General features: G+C 51.7%; 1 protein-coding gene across 2 annotated transcripts in view; it reads right to left on the bottom strand.

Annotated features, from left to right (window-relative positions):
- Positions 1–950: 950 nt before the first annotated feature.
- The window catches only part of VASH2 (vasohibin 2), a 37,391-nt gene continuing 21,637 nt past the window's right edge, over positions 951–16,704 (bottom strand). For both annotated transcript variants that reach the window (XM_028125837.2, XM_028125838.2), the window contains 3 exons: positions 16,139–16,520; positions 14,827–14,942; positions 951–1,023 (listed from right to left, as the gene is read on the bottom strand). In XM_028125837.2, coding sequence (XP_027981638.1) covers positions 951–1,023; positions 14,827–14,942; positions 16,139–16,520 — 571 coding nt within the window. The remainder of the gene's footprint in view (positions 1,024–14,826; positions 14,943–16,138; positions 16,521–16,704) is intronic.

Raw genomic sequence — 16,704 nt, 5'->3', positions numbered from 1 at the left:
AATCAGATGGCACGTGAACAGAAAGGTTAACTGGTTCTCAAGACTCTGCTGATTGATTCCTGGCCTCTGCCTTTCTGAGTGTGTGATTGTCAGAGGTAATTGCAATACTGCTAAAATGTGTGTCACAGTGCCATGACCTCTTGTGCTTTTTTTGCTGGAGTTTGCAAAGTTTAAATGTTAGTGACAGAACACAGACTACCTTCTGATCGTGCTTTTTGTTTTGAAAGAACAAAAAACCGCTGTCAGTGAATGCTTTAAGAAAGATTAAGAAGTAACTCCAAGATCCTGGAAATAGTTTCCCGTATTGCCAGAAGAATTTCAGTGCTATTTAGTAAAACACTTGATATAATACCTTAACTCCCATTATGTGTGTACCAGGAAAAAATTCCAAACTTTGTGGAGATCCCCATTGGAAACATTGGGGAAACAATACAAATAGAATTAAAAAAAAACCATTAAGTTTGCATATCTGATGTCAAGATGCTGAGGTAATATTGACTGCTTAAAAAAAAAAATCCCACCAATCTTTGCCTCTGTTATTGCTGAAAAAAGACATTAATACTGGCTGAGTTACCTTACTATATCAAAAGTAGGAGGGAGGGTTTCAGTAACATACACTACTGGTGAGGAGGCATCATGTTCAAAAGCAAGTAAACAAAAAGTAGGTCAATGGGAAGATAAAAAACTACAGTTACATATTTCCCTTTCTATCTGTAGTGAGGGAGACAGTCCAACCCCGGTGGGGTTTCTTACTTCAGCCTTTTCATGGTGGCCCCTTGGTGAATTTCAACATTAATTGTTACCACCCACTCAGATTCCATGTCCAAGTGAATCCTTAAAAATAAAATCCACAGGTTCTCAATAAATAGTTGCAGTTCCTCCTGAAGATGCTGGGGTAAAGTGCAGAGAGAAGCACCATGGAAGCCCTCTTGCTGGCTGATATGGCTTGCCTAAATTCGGATTTGGTAGCCCACCTCATTCAGCGTGCTGAGGTCAGCTACCTTCTTCTCAGGCAGTGCAGGCCTAAGGGTCAAAGGAAGACGGTGGGGGGAGGGGATGGGATAGAGAAAGATCACTTAGTATTTGATTCAGAGAACTCGACTTTGTTCTCCTGACCCTTCAGATGCTTGCCCCCAGCCCACCCTCCGCCCCCCACCCCCACATCCTGGGTTCCCAGCTTGACCTCGTGTTCTCAAGTCCACTTTGATGGATGTAGGGAACATTTTCACAGGCTTTTCAATGTAGAGCTGAAAAAACTGACAGGTTGCTGAATGAGTTTGTCCAACTTGAAGCCTCCATTAGGTCACACTCTAACTTCTGAAACCCAGTTATCTGTAAACCTTGCAAAGGTCTAAAAAAGTCACATGTAGTCCAACAGAACTAAAAACCTCAGCCAGACTCTCCTTGAAACCTTGGCTTCCTGGTGCTTCTGCCCTGGGGGAAACCCAGCAACTACAAGACTTCTCAGGTGCCAGACTGGCACGGAGAGATGCTTGGCTATCTTTGATAGAGGATTACTCTTCCAGGCCCCAGTGCATAAAATTGGGGCGGATCCTTTACAACCCATCGGAAAAAGCACGTCAATGTGGAAAATCATTCCGTGGCAAATCCTCTCTTCTCCCTAAATACATTTTCCAAAATACTAGTAAGCATTTATATGAGGTCATGTCAGAAAGTACTTCAAGCTGGAAAAAGAAAATCAGTCAGCGCATCACCTGTCTTCAATAAAGACATTTCCTCAATGATTTCCCGATAAAAGTACGCCCAAGCATTCTCCCGACTTCTCTTCACAGTTTTTCCATTTCTTAGCCTCTTACCTTCTCTGGTAAAAGAGAACGGGGCTTATAAACCAAGTTGAGCAGGTTCGGTATGCCTAGAGAGCTCTAATTCCAAAGTTTCACATTCAGCCATTTTTACCAACAGACTGAAGATACTTTTAGGCTACACATGACCCTTGTTGAGTGTTTGAAGAAAAGAGACCAAAATGAAAATACAATGGTTTCTTGGTTTATCATTCGAAGGGTTTCCTAACGGCAAATAATTTTCCCCCGGCAAGAAGGTGCTCCAACTCACAGAGCCAGAAATCAACAGCTAGCTACTGTCGAGGGACCGCTTTAAAGACACGAGGCTCAAATTTTGGCAACAAGTTCTACCACCTACATATTACCATTCTCTCTCTGTCTCTCTGTCTCTGCCCACCTCCATCTCCTCTTCCCTCCCTTCTTCATCACCCCTCCCTCCCTTTCCCTCAACAGCCTCTGAACATCCCCTTTGAACCTGATTATTCAAAGTGGTCAAGAAACCTTCCCTGACTTGCTACTTGGCATTACTAAGGAACTTGCAAACTTAACTCATCTCTGTGTTGCACGAGGCTGATTTCCCAGCGTGACCATGTGCCCTGCTTTACTGGTCAGGAATCGTGCCTCTCGTTCGTGTCTCTGCTCATGGTGCCCGGGGTGCACAGATGATGCTGACAAATATGGCCGACAGAGGATAGACGTCCTGGGACTTGTTTGCACGCAGACCCCTGCTCACTGTACCAAAGAGCTCAAGGCTTCTGACCTTCGGAGCGATGGTGTCCTCCAGCCATACGTGCCCTAGAGATCGGCCATTCCCTATCAACAGAGCCACTGGTAGAGTGGACCCCGGGGACCACTGTGAGGACCATTCTTGAGTGGGCAGCTAATGGGAGCACACTTCCGCCTGAGGGTTCAAACTTAAATTTATATCTCTGCCCTAGCCCTCAGCCCGCTAACGTGGAGAGAACTAGGGCTCTTGCAGACAAGTCCGGTTCAGAGTCCATTTTTGTATCTAATCCATTTTTTTCTTTTTTTTTAAGATTTCATTTATTTGACAGAGAGAGAGGGAGAGAGACAGCACAGAGGGAGAACCAGGCTCCCCGCCGAGCAGGGAGCCCGATGTGGGACTCGATCCCAGGACCCCTGGGATCATGACCTGAGCCAAAGGCAGACGTTTAACGACTGAGCCACCCAGGTGGCCCTCTAGTTCATTTTTTCAAAAAGCCTGACAAAGAGTCTGTTTTGTTTCCTTGCCTGAGGTATGTCATCTTTTCAAACAGCAAATATGGGACTTCCTCCTTCACGTAGACTCCCCATAAGTTAGCATCACTCTAAGGCAAATGTGGGTAGGAAGGCAAATCTACTTCTCCCCTCCTCCATGTGCCCTACTTTTAGAAAATTCAGCAATCAAAAAAAATTCACTTGCCGAAGGACAAGCTTCAAGCATCCCTCTGCATTCCTCCCTTTTTTTTTTTAAAGATTTTATTCATTTATTTGAGAGAGAGAATGAGAGATAGAGAGCACGAGAGGGAAGAGGGTCAGAGGGAGAAGCAGACTCCCCGCCGAGCAGGGAGCCCGATGCGGGACTCGATCCCGGGACTCCAGGATCATGACCTGAGCCGAAGGCAGTCGCTTAACCAACTGAGCCACCCAGGCGCCCTAGAGCAAGGGTAAGAGGGGCAGAGAGAGAGAGAATATCCTTTTTTTTTTTTTAAGATTTTATTTATTTATTTGACAGAGAGTGAGACAGGGAGAGAGGGAACACAAGCAGGGGGAATGGGAGAGGGAGAAGCAGGCTTCCCGCCGAGCAGGGAGCCCAATGCGGGGCTCGATCCCAGGACCCTGGGACCATGACCTGAGCCGAAGGCAGACGCTTAACGACTGAGCCACCCAGGCGCCCTATTCCTCCCTTTACAAAAGGATTAAATGGGGGGTCACTTCCTGGAACAATTAAAATATAATTTCCCCACTACCTTTCCTGGCAGTTGAACTACGTGCACATTTGTTCCTTATCCAAATATAAATCCTTATCCAAAGGACGTGTTCCTCATCCAAATATAAATCACATTTGTAGTGAATGGATTTTTTCTTTATCTGATGCTTTTAATGATCTCTGCGGGGCAGAGTCTGTTAGTTGCCCCACCACATCCGCTCTCCCCTTTCTGCCTTAGTACAAACCCGCTTTTCAGCCGGGCACAGAGTTGCCAGAATGCAAACCACGTTTCCCAGCCTCTCTGAAACCAGTCAGGCGTCGGACTAAGTTGTAGCCACTGAGATTGACGTGGAGGTTACCAGATACCTCTTCCAAAGGCAAGAAGCATGTGCCCTTCGTGGGTTTCCCTGCTCTCTCTCCTGTCTTGTGGAAGTGATGGCTGGAATGTGGCCCCCAACGTGGGACACCGAAGAGGCCCAGCAGTAAGACACCCCCTACCGCCTCTGTTGAGCCACTTTCTCATCCTGGTGAGTCCCGGCTAAGTCCTAGCTTCACCCCGACCTTACCTGCCACCAAACCTGATCCTGACTGGGATCGTGTCCGTCCGTTAACTCACTAATACGACGCCAAGTCCGATGCCAGTCATGGTGGGTGTCGAGTGGGCCTGAGGAAGGTTCGCCTGGGGAGTGAGCACACGTTCCTAGCAAGTTCTCTAGAATTCCACTCGGGAGAAGGAGCCACACCCTACACAAAGTCCGGGGCCTCATGTATAAGAGTCTGTCTTCTTCCCCGGGGCCCTGCACCCCAGGCAGGACCTAGGCCATGGCGGCTCTTCACGTCTCCCATTGTCCGTCAAGAGGAAGCAACAACTCGTGCTCAACAAGAGGATCCCCGTTCCAGGGCCCTTTGCAGCACACACCTGTGAGCTCACCCCGTTCACCCAGTTCGGGCACCTTTCTTCCCGACCTGGCCTCTTTCTCAACACCGAGTTACACGTCTCCTCTGAAACTCTAAGAAATATGCTGCCCTTCCCGTGTGAGAATAGCGCTAGTAAGACACCAGCCTACCATGGTTTCCCGGGTGGGGGGGTAGGTCTGCGCTGACCTATTCTCTCTCCCTCAGTCCCCGGACCGACAGCGCCTGCTGGGAAGTCAGCGGCAGGGCAGGCTGCAGGGTCCAGGGGGTCGAGAGGAGGACAAACCCCGGCGGCCCGGCCCTGGGACGTGGGCTCACCTGGGATCGCCGCTGCAGCTAGCCGCCGGCAGGCCGCCTCCTCAGAAGCCGGTGTTCGCCCACTCACCTAACTCTCTCTCACTTTGGAGCCCATCAGCCCTGAGGAAACGGGATGTTCACCACACTCTTCAAAGTGTGTGTGTTCCCAAAACTTTACCATTTACCTTTACCCTTGGTCTGCTACTGGTTCCCTTGAAAACAGATGTACTTTAATTCAGGGGGTTTTCGGCCTCCTTTTTTTCTAAACCTTTCCATAGCACCCCCACCAGTCACTCCCCCTGCCCACCCCGGCGGGGTCTTCCAGGTGCCGAGAAATCACCATTATAAATAGTTTCCATTTAGTTGGCACTTAGAAGGCACCAGGCATTGCTCTGAGAGGTTTACAGGGATTAACTAAGTGTCACCATAACCTGATGGGGTTGATAGTGTTCCTACCCATTTTACAGAAGAAGAAATCGAGGCACTGAAAGTTAGGGAACCGGCTTAAAGCAAAGTCACATGTTTAGCAAGTGGTGGAGCCAGAACTCCTCCCCAGAATCTAGAGCTCATGCCCTTAACCATGAAGCAAACGGACCCCATGCTCCCGCTCCCCACACAAAGCATCCTCCCAAGCAACGAAGGATGACACCACGACCACTCCTGCCTCTGCATCCTGACACAGGATGCCCAACCCCATGTCTTGCCGTCCCTCCACGGTCCAACCCAAACACCACTTCTCCCGCAAAGTATCTGACTTCCTTCCCTCACAACACATTACTCCTCGCCGCTGTGTGCTAGGGCCTTTTCTCTAGTACATCTGCCGAAGAACCCTGCAGGTTCCTACTCCTTAGGCCTGCCTCAGAGACGGAACAAATTGAGAACATGGATCCAGTCCATTCAGCTAGGAATCCCTTCTGTTGAATAGCCTGTTCTCAATTAAACCTGGGTCAAGTTCTCACTGACATGTAAATGGCGGATAGGGTTTCATTATGTTATCTTTATCATGGGATATTTTTAACAACGTCCTAAGCCAGGAGTTCGAGTCACCATGATGACATTCTAAGGACTGACAAGTCTTCCTGCACAGGACAGAATTTATCCTACCTGGGAGAGCCGCTTGGGGAAACTGCCTGCTTTGAAAAGCTGAATGTGGATCTGCAAGCACAGGGAGCTGGAGGGCTTCCAAAGGAAAGGGACTAGGTGGTCCCCTTCCTCTGGAGCCCACCCGTCCCCCCCCTCCCCCCGCCCCTACGTATCCAGAACCCAGGGAAGAACAAAAGGCTAATACTGCCAGAAAAGCTCCCCGGGGAGCTGCCTGAAAGAGGAAACCCTTTTCTCTCCCAGTGCTGCTGGCTGCAATCCCCTGGCCTGGCAGAGGGCAGAAGTGGGTTATCACAGCCTGCCACCTGCCTGTGGGCCTCAGCCAGAAATCCTGCTCCGTCCTGGCCAGCAGCTCATCTCAGGGCCAGAGCCTGGGTGAGCCTGTGCGTGAAGAGACTTCTTCCAAGTGCTCCCCTGGCTATAATTAGAATTCTGCAAAGGGATTTATTTTTAAGAAACACAAGCACCAGGATGATGATTCAGCCAGATCTGCACTTGCCCAGAACCTTTCATCAGATCCACGCTTATTCTTTTAGACCGAACCATCAATGTCTCCAGACCCCTCCCTAGTCCACACGAGGGAAACATCTCCAAGGATTTCCTAGTGAAGGGCTTTCAGAAGGGCCGCCTTCTGTTTTAGGGAAAGCAGAGAAGGGAACGTTAGGTTTCTGGTTAACAGACTTTGTGGAAGGAAGGTGGGGGGCGCTTCTCTCTGCACACAAATGGATAATCCCGGCCTCGTCTGTTGTCACGTAAACATATCCAGGGCGACTTAAGGCGACGGCGTGATGGCCTGGTCTCAGATGTCCCCTTCACCCCAACCTCAGGCATGCAGTCCTGGAGCCAGCTACAGCGGAGGCATGCATTCCTGGAGCCAGCTACAGCGGAGGCATGCATTCCTGGAGCCAGCTACAGAGGAGGCTGTTCAGGGGGCAGGTAAGTTGAGGGGGACAAGACGGTGGTTCCATGGAGAAGGTATTCTGTAGCAGGGAAACCTTAGTTTTCCATCCTTGTGACACATGGTGGAAATTCACACTCGGGCTTTTTTTTTTAAAGTAAGCTCTACATACAGTGTGGGGCTGGAACTCACGACGCTGACATCAAGAGTCGCATGCTGTACTGACTGAGCCGGCCAGGGGCCCCCACACTCTAGATTTTCAATGTGATCTTTTGTTCCCGGTAGCTGGGAGTAGATATGGGACTTTTAGTTTTTCCAGTTTGTCTCAATCTTATATGGCTTGTGATTCGTTGACTTGATCCGAGTCCTTCCAAAACCTTGACAGTCCGGGGCGAGTGAACCATCTCGTAGGTGGGCAGTGGCACCTCGAGTCTCGCACACAACCTGAGGCAACCTCAGTGTCCAGGGAGAGCTTGACTAGATTCTGTGTTGGTGTCAGTGAAGCCGCAAGGAACCTCAGAACCAGAAAGTTCATGGCAGCATGTTGGGGACCCGGTGGGGACATCATGTCCTAGGGCTGAACATACCAGCTGGTGTGTGTCTGTGTGAGACTGGCTCTAAGAAAAGAAGCAGTAATGCGGAAGGAGAGCCTACAGGCCTCCCCCCAAGCTCCAGCCCCCATCCCTTTTCTGCCCCTCTGACTAAGGCCCGAGTCTGGGGCACCCCTCCCCTCACTTCTCAACCCCCGCCCCCCTCCCCTCAGCAGCTGCTGGGGAGCAGGGTCAGTAGGCCTGAGTGGCAGCTGGGAGGGGAGAGCAAGGCTCCTTCAACTTGCTGGCTGCTTACTCACCCACAAGACTTCATTAAACAACACTTTGTGCCAAGTACCTTGTAGGTCTCGGGGTTACACCAGGACAAACAGCGGCTCCCGCTCTCCCTGGACCCGAGGTCCATTCCCTTTCTTCTGATGGAAATTTGCCTCTTGTTTCTCCCGTATGAGTAGGATACACTTTGGGGACACGGCCCATCTACGTCCAGTTCAGGGCTGCCTGATTGGGAGGCATGGGCCACCCATTTATTCATGCTTCTTACTCCTGTGTCCCCTGAGGTCACAGCCCCGGAGGGTGGGCAGTGGGCACGCCCATGTGTTCACCCACTCACCCTCATGCACAAACACACCCAGGAAGACCAGGTTAGCTCTATTCCTTGTGGGCTCGGGATTCTAGAAAGGGATATACAGTAAGGATGCAACTCTAACACGGACCTCTCGGTCCTCAGTGTTAAGTGTGTGGGACAGATTAAATCAGGGATGGTGCTGGCCCAGCATTTACAAGTTCAAGCAGAGACCCCATGCTTTCCTCTCTTGTCTAGTCTGGCAGGAATCAGGTCAGGCTGGGCCCCGATTTAGGACTTCTGACCTGTCTGGGTAGGCCTCAGTTGGAGGGCCACAGGAGGGGGGACTGGTTCCTTCCAACCTGTCACTGTCATTCCAAGCCCGTCCCGCTCCTCGCTCACACTCCCTACTTCCCAGGACAGTAGGTACCCTGCTGGCAGGTGCAGGGCCGACAGCTTGAAGCTGCTATGCAAGCATAAGAGATTCGGCTCAGCAGAGACTCTCCAAGCCCTGCCCCTTCTTTCAAGGCCTCCAGAGGTAGGAGGCTCTGGCCAGAGACCCAAGAGCCACAGGCCACTGTTTGAGATTCCAGGGCACAGCCTCTTCCCCTTGCTGTGACAGAAAACCCCTCTAGAACCCCCGAGTGGTGTCTGACCTCCAGGAGGCTCTTTGCTCACTCAGGTCAGGAGGTCTTTGCTGATAGGCTCATCATCCATCCTGGTTTCTCCAAGCGTCCCCAGGGACCCCAGACTCTCTGAAATCCCAGGAGAGCTAAGCTGAGAAGTCCTTTGTCTGGGCTTCTAGAAGGAAACTCCACATCATCCAGGAGGCTGACTCCTCCCTCTCCTTCCATAACCATTCTACTTCTCTCTCTCTCTCTCTCTCACTCTCTTTTGCTTCCCGTCTACTTTTCTTGCTAAGGAAATTATCTCCTTTTCACCTTTGGGGACATTTTCTCATCTGGAATGGAAGAATGGAATGACTTCTTGGGCCTCGTTCAAGGTATCTTCAACGTGATTAGACCATGGAATCAAACTGATTCTCTATGACTTCATTATGACTTCGTGGCCTCACTCGGGCAACTGCCTGGAGGCATCGTTGTGATCCTTCAAGACAGAAGGGAGCAGGAACTCCATTGTCTAGCTTGGGGCCCTAGTGAAAGGAGACCTTATCTAAGATGGGGCTTAGTAACCTCTGTGACCCTGAGGGTCTCCAGCAGGGTGAGCTAAGCCCCCTAGAGCCACAAACCGCCACAGAGACAGATGACCAAGAAGGGAAATCAAAGAGGGAAAAAAGGGAGGAAGAGAATCATAAATAGCAAAGAAGAGCAGTGGAGGGACAGAGGAACAGAGCCAGAGAGCAGAGAGAGAACAAAGACGTTCTCAGGGGTCCTTAGGGACTCCTGCCCCACTTGAGAAGAATGCTCCACGTGGTCACTCCAATTGGCATGAGCTGCTTTCATGCTGACACGGGCAGCCCCGCCAGAAAGCCGCCGTCCACGCACCCCTACGCTCCCGGGTTGTGGCCATAAGCAGTAAGCCAAGACGTGTGGACTGTCAGGGGCAGAAAGGACCCCAGGAGCCTTCGTGGTTCTGCGTAGGGGAACTGTTGGCATTTTAAGTGGAAAGGTTCTTAATGGGGGAGGATGAGCTTTGCAGGAAGTTTACCATCCTTGCCCCCTCCCTGGGATCTCTCATTATAATAAGCAAAAACCTCCCCTCGTCCCACCTCATTTCTAACCCTCGTCCCCTAGGGTGTCCTGGCTGCCGCTGAGAAGCGAGCGGCCAGGGGACTGAGGCTCAGCATTGGGAAGCAGTTGGTAGAAGTTCACGCAGGCCTTTAAAACGTGGGTCTCAACCTCGATCTCCTTGTCTCTTTTAGAACCACAGGAAACAATTTGACTGCTCTGTGTAGAAGGTGCTTTAAACACTCCTAGGGGAGCAGAGGATGACAAAGGACTGGTGGGTGGAGGGTGGGGGAGTCCATTTCCCTCTCGAAACCTTGCCCTGAGCAGACACCTCGTACAGCCTTTGCTGTTTGCCCTCCCACCCCGCTGACTCTTCTGTCAACCCAGTGACACCGATCCTCCTTTCCAGAAGGATTATTCAGACAAGTGCGAAAATGGAAGGAATGCAGAGCTAGAAGTAGCTGCAGCTGTAGGGGTGAGGTCGGCAGGGATAGAAAGCCACTAAAATTATCCCAGATAGAAAGGGGCTGGGGCCCCACAGCTGATGGGCCTCTTGCCTATTATGGTAATAGTCCACCCTTTGGGCCACTCCCAAACTTCATTATATGGCACCCAACACATTTAGAAATGATTTGATGGCCTTATGTAATGCTGAAAAAAATAACACAGTGACAGAGCCACCCAGCCCTTCCTAATCCCAGCCATTCTACCGTAGGATGCCCAGAATTTTGGTGGAATTATTGGGTCACAACCAGATGCGTCCCGTTCTCATTTCCTCACCAAATCAAGATTATCTGGAGAAAAGCCTGCTTGGTGAAGGCCAGGGGTAGAAGCTGAGAAGAGGCTCCCCTCCAGAAACAACTCTAGGAACCAGGGTGTCCTGAGCTCTAGTCTGTGGCAATGGCAGAAGCGGGGCTCTGGAGGGGGAGGGAGGGGCTTGGTGCTTCCGTCTTTCTTGTCCTCCCTGTCTCACGCAGCCCTTCATTTTACTTTCAACTCTTCCCTTTCTGTCCCCTCGAGCCCCTGTGATCCCCTACCCAGCCCTGCAACTCAGAAAGCAGGATTTAGGAGGAATTAGTAACACCTTGTAACACCTCAGTCCACTTCAAACTTCAGCCACGAAGTTTGCCCTCTAGAAACCCGTCCTGACCTCCAAACTCGGAAAAGAAGGGGCTTCAACTACCGAGGATGGCCACGGTCTTCCCGGATTTGCTCATACGACATGGTCCACAGGAACCCACAAGCCACCTGGGCTCCCTTGATGGTCAAACTCTTCCAAAGCCACCCCGCCCCAGCTGTGAAAAAGAAAATCCCTAAGACCTGATCCGCTAGGGAGAGTTGATGGAGGGAGACTCCTGGGAACCAGTGCCGTGCCCGGGAGAAAGGGCTGCGGGGTTCCGGGGCTGGTCGCAGCCACCCTTCGCCGTTTTGGAAAAATTTATGTTTTCACTGAACCACGAACCATCACCTCTGTGCTCCTGGGGCCTGCCTGCTGGGGCTGGGATCAACTTCGGGGCGTGGAGGGACGAGGGTGGTGGAACGGAACCCCCATCTTCCTGCAGGTCTTCCTTCCTGACCCCTCCGGTGACTATTGCCCACTCCTTACTGCCTTTCTCCCCATCCCTGGGCCCACTTCCTGCTTCCGGCCAACAGGAGAGGTGAGGGTGAGTGGGGTCCCGACACCAGAAAGTGGCTTTGCGGTCACAACTGCGGCAGTCTAAGAGCTGTCCTCTGTAGGTGCAGGTGTGGTCCCTTGCCTTGGCTGCGTGACAAAGTAGCCAGAGATTAGGGTATGGGCATGGCCTGGGGGTGACCTTACACCAGTTTCCCTACCTGGCCCCTAGGAGAATGACCAGCAAGGCTCCGACCAGCGTGTCTTCAGTGGAGCCCAACCACGGGGGTCAGGCCGGGGTCACAACCCTCTAACTTCACCCCAGCACCTCAGGTTCCAGAGGCCCAGGCAGGACTGGGCGAAGCTGGGTCCCGGAATCACACTCGGCCTCCTCCGCCCCCTTCAGCAGACCCAGTGCCTGCACCTTGACATTCTGTTGTGTTTTTAAAGCCAACCCCCAAATCAGTTCTTCCATTCTGACCAATCCAACCGTGGCTCTCCAAGAGTGGTCCCTGGACCAGCAGCATCAGCCTCACCTAGGAACTTGCCAGAACAGCTGGTCCTCGGGCCCCATCCAGATCTGCTGAGTCACAAACACTGGGAAAGGGGCCCCGAAGTCTGTTTGAACAAGCCCTCTGGGAATTCTGGGCTTGCTGAAGTTTGAGAACAGGGTGTAGGATGCTTCCATCTATCCTCAGCTGGGCCCCTGTGCTGCGTGCAGCCCCTTCTCCACCCTGCGCAGATAACCCACCTGCTCCTGCTCACTCCCGCCCAACGACGCACTTCCTTCACCAGCAGGATAAAAGCCACTGAATGCACGGTCTGTCAACTTCTACGTCCTCATCTACCTGACCTTAAACTCTCCCTCATTTCCGCGCCCCCTTCCTTTGCTCCTACGATCTTCACAGTTGGCTTCTGCAGGTACGGACAGGCCCCTCACACTCCTGAGCCTTCCTCTCTGCCTGTTCCTCCCCCATCTCCTGTTCTGGTTCTTCTTCCTCCGGGCTACTTAGGGCCTGACAGCACTTCCTTCCTCACCGACTTATCCAGCTATCGCTTGAGCTGTCACTTCTAAGTAGATGGTTCTGATGTCATGATCTCTATTCCTCAAGCTCCAGATCTGCATTCTCAGCGGCTTCTAGGATGCTCCCCCGGGATGCCTGAGAAGTGGCTCAAATCCCCCAGTCCAGGCTCCAGTGCACCTTCTTCCCCTACTGTTCTCAGACCACCAGCACCTCGCGTGCCCTCTGACTTCTGTCTCCACAGCCAGTGTCTGAGATCTTGTTGGCTCTCCCATCCCTGGGCACTCATGGGAACTTTTTCTGGTTAGAAACTTCACAGTCCTTGGATTGCAAAGTTCCAGTGGATGCAAATAGAACGGATGCGACATCACTGGTCCGAAACCCCACATGAGCGTCCCGCGCATCAGTCCGTCAGGTGGCACGCTCAGGACTCTCTGGTTTAGAGGGCAGAGCGGGGCTTTATCGACTGCTCAATGTCTGCTGCAGACTGCGAGCTCCTAAGGGAAGACTTCGCCCTCCTGGGGCAGCAAAGCTAACCAATCAGAGGAAAGGGCCCCTCCCCTGCTTCTTGAGTGACCAGATTGCCACTTCTGGGTTGCTGGCTGCATGCTTCGTGACCCTCTGAGAAGGGTTTACATATGCACAGTCCTCTGAGACAACTGTTACTTTGTTCAGGGACGCCAATGAAGGGATGACTGCATCAGAGAGGGGGAGAGCTAGGGTTACGGTGAAGGTCAGGGTCAAGAGGCAAGGGTGGTGGTCAGCATCGGAGGCAGGATTCGAGTCAGCGGCTTCTGCAAAAATCTGAACTCATCTGCTCTCTAAAGGGACAAAGCCATGCTGAAGCCCCCCTGTTCTCCAGCTTCTCTTGCTGCAGGAGCTCCCCAACCCGCCCCCTTCCTCCTTCCCCTTTCCAAGCCTGGACCCCAGGCATCTTAGCCAACACCTTTGGCTGTAGATTCTGCACCCCGGGTTCGGCAGTGGGAAGTAGAATGGGAACAAACAGGGAACCTTCCTCAGAACTGACACCACTTCATCCTGCACTGTTCTTCCAAAGACAGAACCAACACTTCCAACCCCCTCCCTCTTCCCAGAGCCAGGGGACCTGGGTTCCAGCCCCAGTCCCATCACGGACCAGCTACAACAACAGCACAAGATAACAGACCTGGTTTGTGTTCTTGTTTCTTCCTTTGACAGTGAAAACAAAAACTCTCCCTTCTTACTCTACAGGATTGATGTGACAATAACGACATGCTTGTGTTAAAGGCAGTTCACCATGAACAAATCGCTCTCACTATGTCTTCTAAGTTGATCCTACAACTCCTTGAGAGAGAGGCAGGGAAAACGTTTTTATCCTCTTGGATGAATGAGCAAACTACGGCTCCTGAAAGGCTTGCCCAGGCCGCAAGGCTATGGGGCGGCTGAGCTGGGGCTCACCCCAGACCTCCGGGCGCTGTACCACACCGTCCCTGGCTTGGGGAGAGCCTCCTGTGACCCGGCATGCTGCTGGTATTAATAAAAGTGGTATTCTTTCCTGCTGTGTAATTATGGCCCAAATACCTGCCAGTGGATTATCACTGGTTACTTTGGGCCTCCTCAGCTTCTCCAATCTGTCATTTCTCAAGTGAGTCATTTTGACCTAAGAAGCAGGCGTGGGGGGGCGCCTGGGTGGCTCAGTCGTTAAGCGTCTGCCTTTGGCTCAGGTCATGATCCCAGAGTCCTGGGATCGAGTCCCACATCGGGCTCCCTGCTCGGCAGGAAGCCTGCTTCTCCCTCTCCCACTCTCCCCTGCTTGTGTTCCCTCTCTCGCTCTATCTCTCTCTGTCAAATAAATAAATAAAATCTTAAAAAAAAAATAAAAAAAGAAGAAGAAGTAGGTGTGGAATCACTGACCTCGGGGCTAAGACGGGGGAGGGTTGAGTCCGCAAGGGAGAGGAGGAGCCTGCGGGTATTTCTGATACCATGATCCAAAGAATGATTGTGATTTCTGCCGGGCACAGAGGGCTAGAGGGTTTTAGGAGAGTTTCCTCAGTTCTAACAATCCCATCTTCTGGCTGAGGGAACTTGAGCCCGGGACGTTTACATGACAGGCCTCACGTCATGGGGCTCACAAGGAGCTGAGCGGGCCCCAGACCCAGGCTTCCTAAGTCTACATCCCCTGCTCCTCCCACGAGGCCAGGATTTCGGGGTATCCTTCATCTCTTGTAGTCTGGAGCCTGTCCCTTCATCTGAGTCTACAACTGGCAGGCAGCGGCCGCAGAGCAACCGGGGTCATGTGCACAGTGGATCCTTCTCCCCAAGGGATGCCCCCTGAACAAGGGGTGATGCTCTCAGAGATCTCCGCCTGCTTCAGATGCCATGCCCAGGACACACCTTCGTCCCCACGGGCCAGGACAACCCCACAGATGCTTGTGTTGGGCCCCGAGCCGGGGAAGAGAAAATACTCACGACTTGTCCCTCCTGCCGAGCCGTCTCGGGGGGCTCGCCTGTCTCCTTCGGGGGGACAGGGACTTCCCCCGGCTTCTCACTTGGGTTGGAGAATGGGCACTTGCAGGTTTCAGGATCTGAAGGAGACGTGAGGAGTTACCACACTGGGCCCGAAAGGAAACCACCCTCGTGCCTTCCTGCAGCATCCCTGCCCCCAGCCTGCCATGATCGCGGGGCTTAGGGGGTACCGAGCTGGAAGACCTCCAATGGGGAGTCCTAACAGATGATCCTTGCTCAGTCTGCACTGGTGAGGAGCAAAGGACCCCCTCCCAGAGGCTGAAATGATTACACCGTGCCCCCTTTTCCACAGCAGAGAGGCAGAGCCCCATGCCTCAGCCTCTTGGGGCTGCCTCCGGGTGCTGGAGGCTGTCTTGTGAGGGCAGAGTCCCACCTACGTTGCCCCAGAAACCAGCTTGCTCTTCCTCTGACTCTCCCACCCCACACACAGGCACAGAGCGGTTTCAATTTCTCAAGAATCTCCGTTCCAGCTTCCTCGGGGTGAAGAGGACAAGTCCCCAGGCACTAAACAGAACCAAGCCTGAGGTCAGCAAAATCTCTTTCCCCTGTGGTCCCCCATGTACACACAGGCTTCCTCTCAGTGACCCCACAAGCCCTGGAGGGACAAGGACAAGCAGGCATGATGTCACCATGTAAGTGACATGGGACAAGCAAGAGGGGCTTATGAGTATAGATTCTATGAAGCCAGCACAGTGAATGATTCTTTGCTATTGTGACACCAGGTCAGAATTTTATGCCAAAATGCATGGCAATGCATAAAACAAAGCAGAGACATGATGCGACTCTGCAAAAGATTATAAGAAAGGGTGATCCGCTCATCCTCCTGAGCCCAGGACCTTCCTGGTTTTAAGTACTAAAGATGTCATGTCCTGGGCATGTTTCAGGCAAACTGGAATGACCGGTCACCCTATTATAAAGACCAAAACAACAAAACAAAATGAGAGCTTTAATCTAAAATGACTAACATTTTAGATTTGATTTCATAGAAGAACGTACATGCCAAGACATCGCTTAACTGTAACATCTAAGTTGACTTCAGCTCCAGTTTTTGAAGTAGTCTATACAAAGAGAAACTTTAATTGTTCATGTCAGATAGCAAATGATTTCTATTTTTTGTTTTAATAGGATGGCTACGAAGCAAGATAAACTCAAGAAGCTTTTGACCATAAACATGGCGCATGAGGCAAGAGGGAGACAGACAGAGGTTTGGGGATAGAACTCTCTTGCATCACTCATTTGCCTTCCCAGCACCTACCTTCATTCTCATGTCCCTGGCATATTTCTCCAGTTCCTTCCTTATGTCAGCCCTCAACATCTTTGAGACATTGAGGACCAGCTGCTTCCACTCAATGGGCTGAAAGCTATGAGGCTCGTGGGGGACATACAGCCCAATCTTGACCTTCTTCACTGTGTGCAGGTACTTCTTGTACGAGTCTTCAAAGTCAAAGATGAGGTCACTCAGAGTCCGAAAGGTCAATGGCTTGTCCATCAGCTCAGCCCTTCGGCTCATGCCCAGTGAGCCATAGTGGCCATTGCAATAAATCCCCAGCACAACGTGGTGAAAGTAGTTTCCTGAGAAGTAGGTTTTAAAGCTGATGGGGAATCGCTCGATGGAAGGCTGTCCATTGGTTAAGTATCTTAGACCATCTGAGTCAAGGAAGAGAAGGGAGGCCTTGAAAATTCAGAGCTTGGACTCTTCCCAGGGAGGGAAGTGGCCCAGACAGGCAAAGTAAGTGTCCACCCCTCTGCCTCTGAGGCCCATATCTAACCTATCCAGACTAATCCTTTTAGAAAGGATTCACTTGATATCTTTGAATACTT

The sequence above is a fragment of the Eumetopias jubatus genome, unplaced genomic scaffold, assembly GCF_037043125.1.
Source record: "Eumetopias jubatus isolate StellerSeaLion01/CBP00866 unplaced genomic scaffold, mEumJub1_p1.0 scaffold_12, whole genome shotgun sequence".
Classification (NCBI taxonomy): domain Eukaryota; kingdom Metazoa; phylum Chordata; class Mammalia; order Carnivora; family Otariidae; genus Eumetopias; species Eumetopias jubatus.
This window is presented reverse-complemented; position numbering and strand designations above follow the sequence as displayed.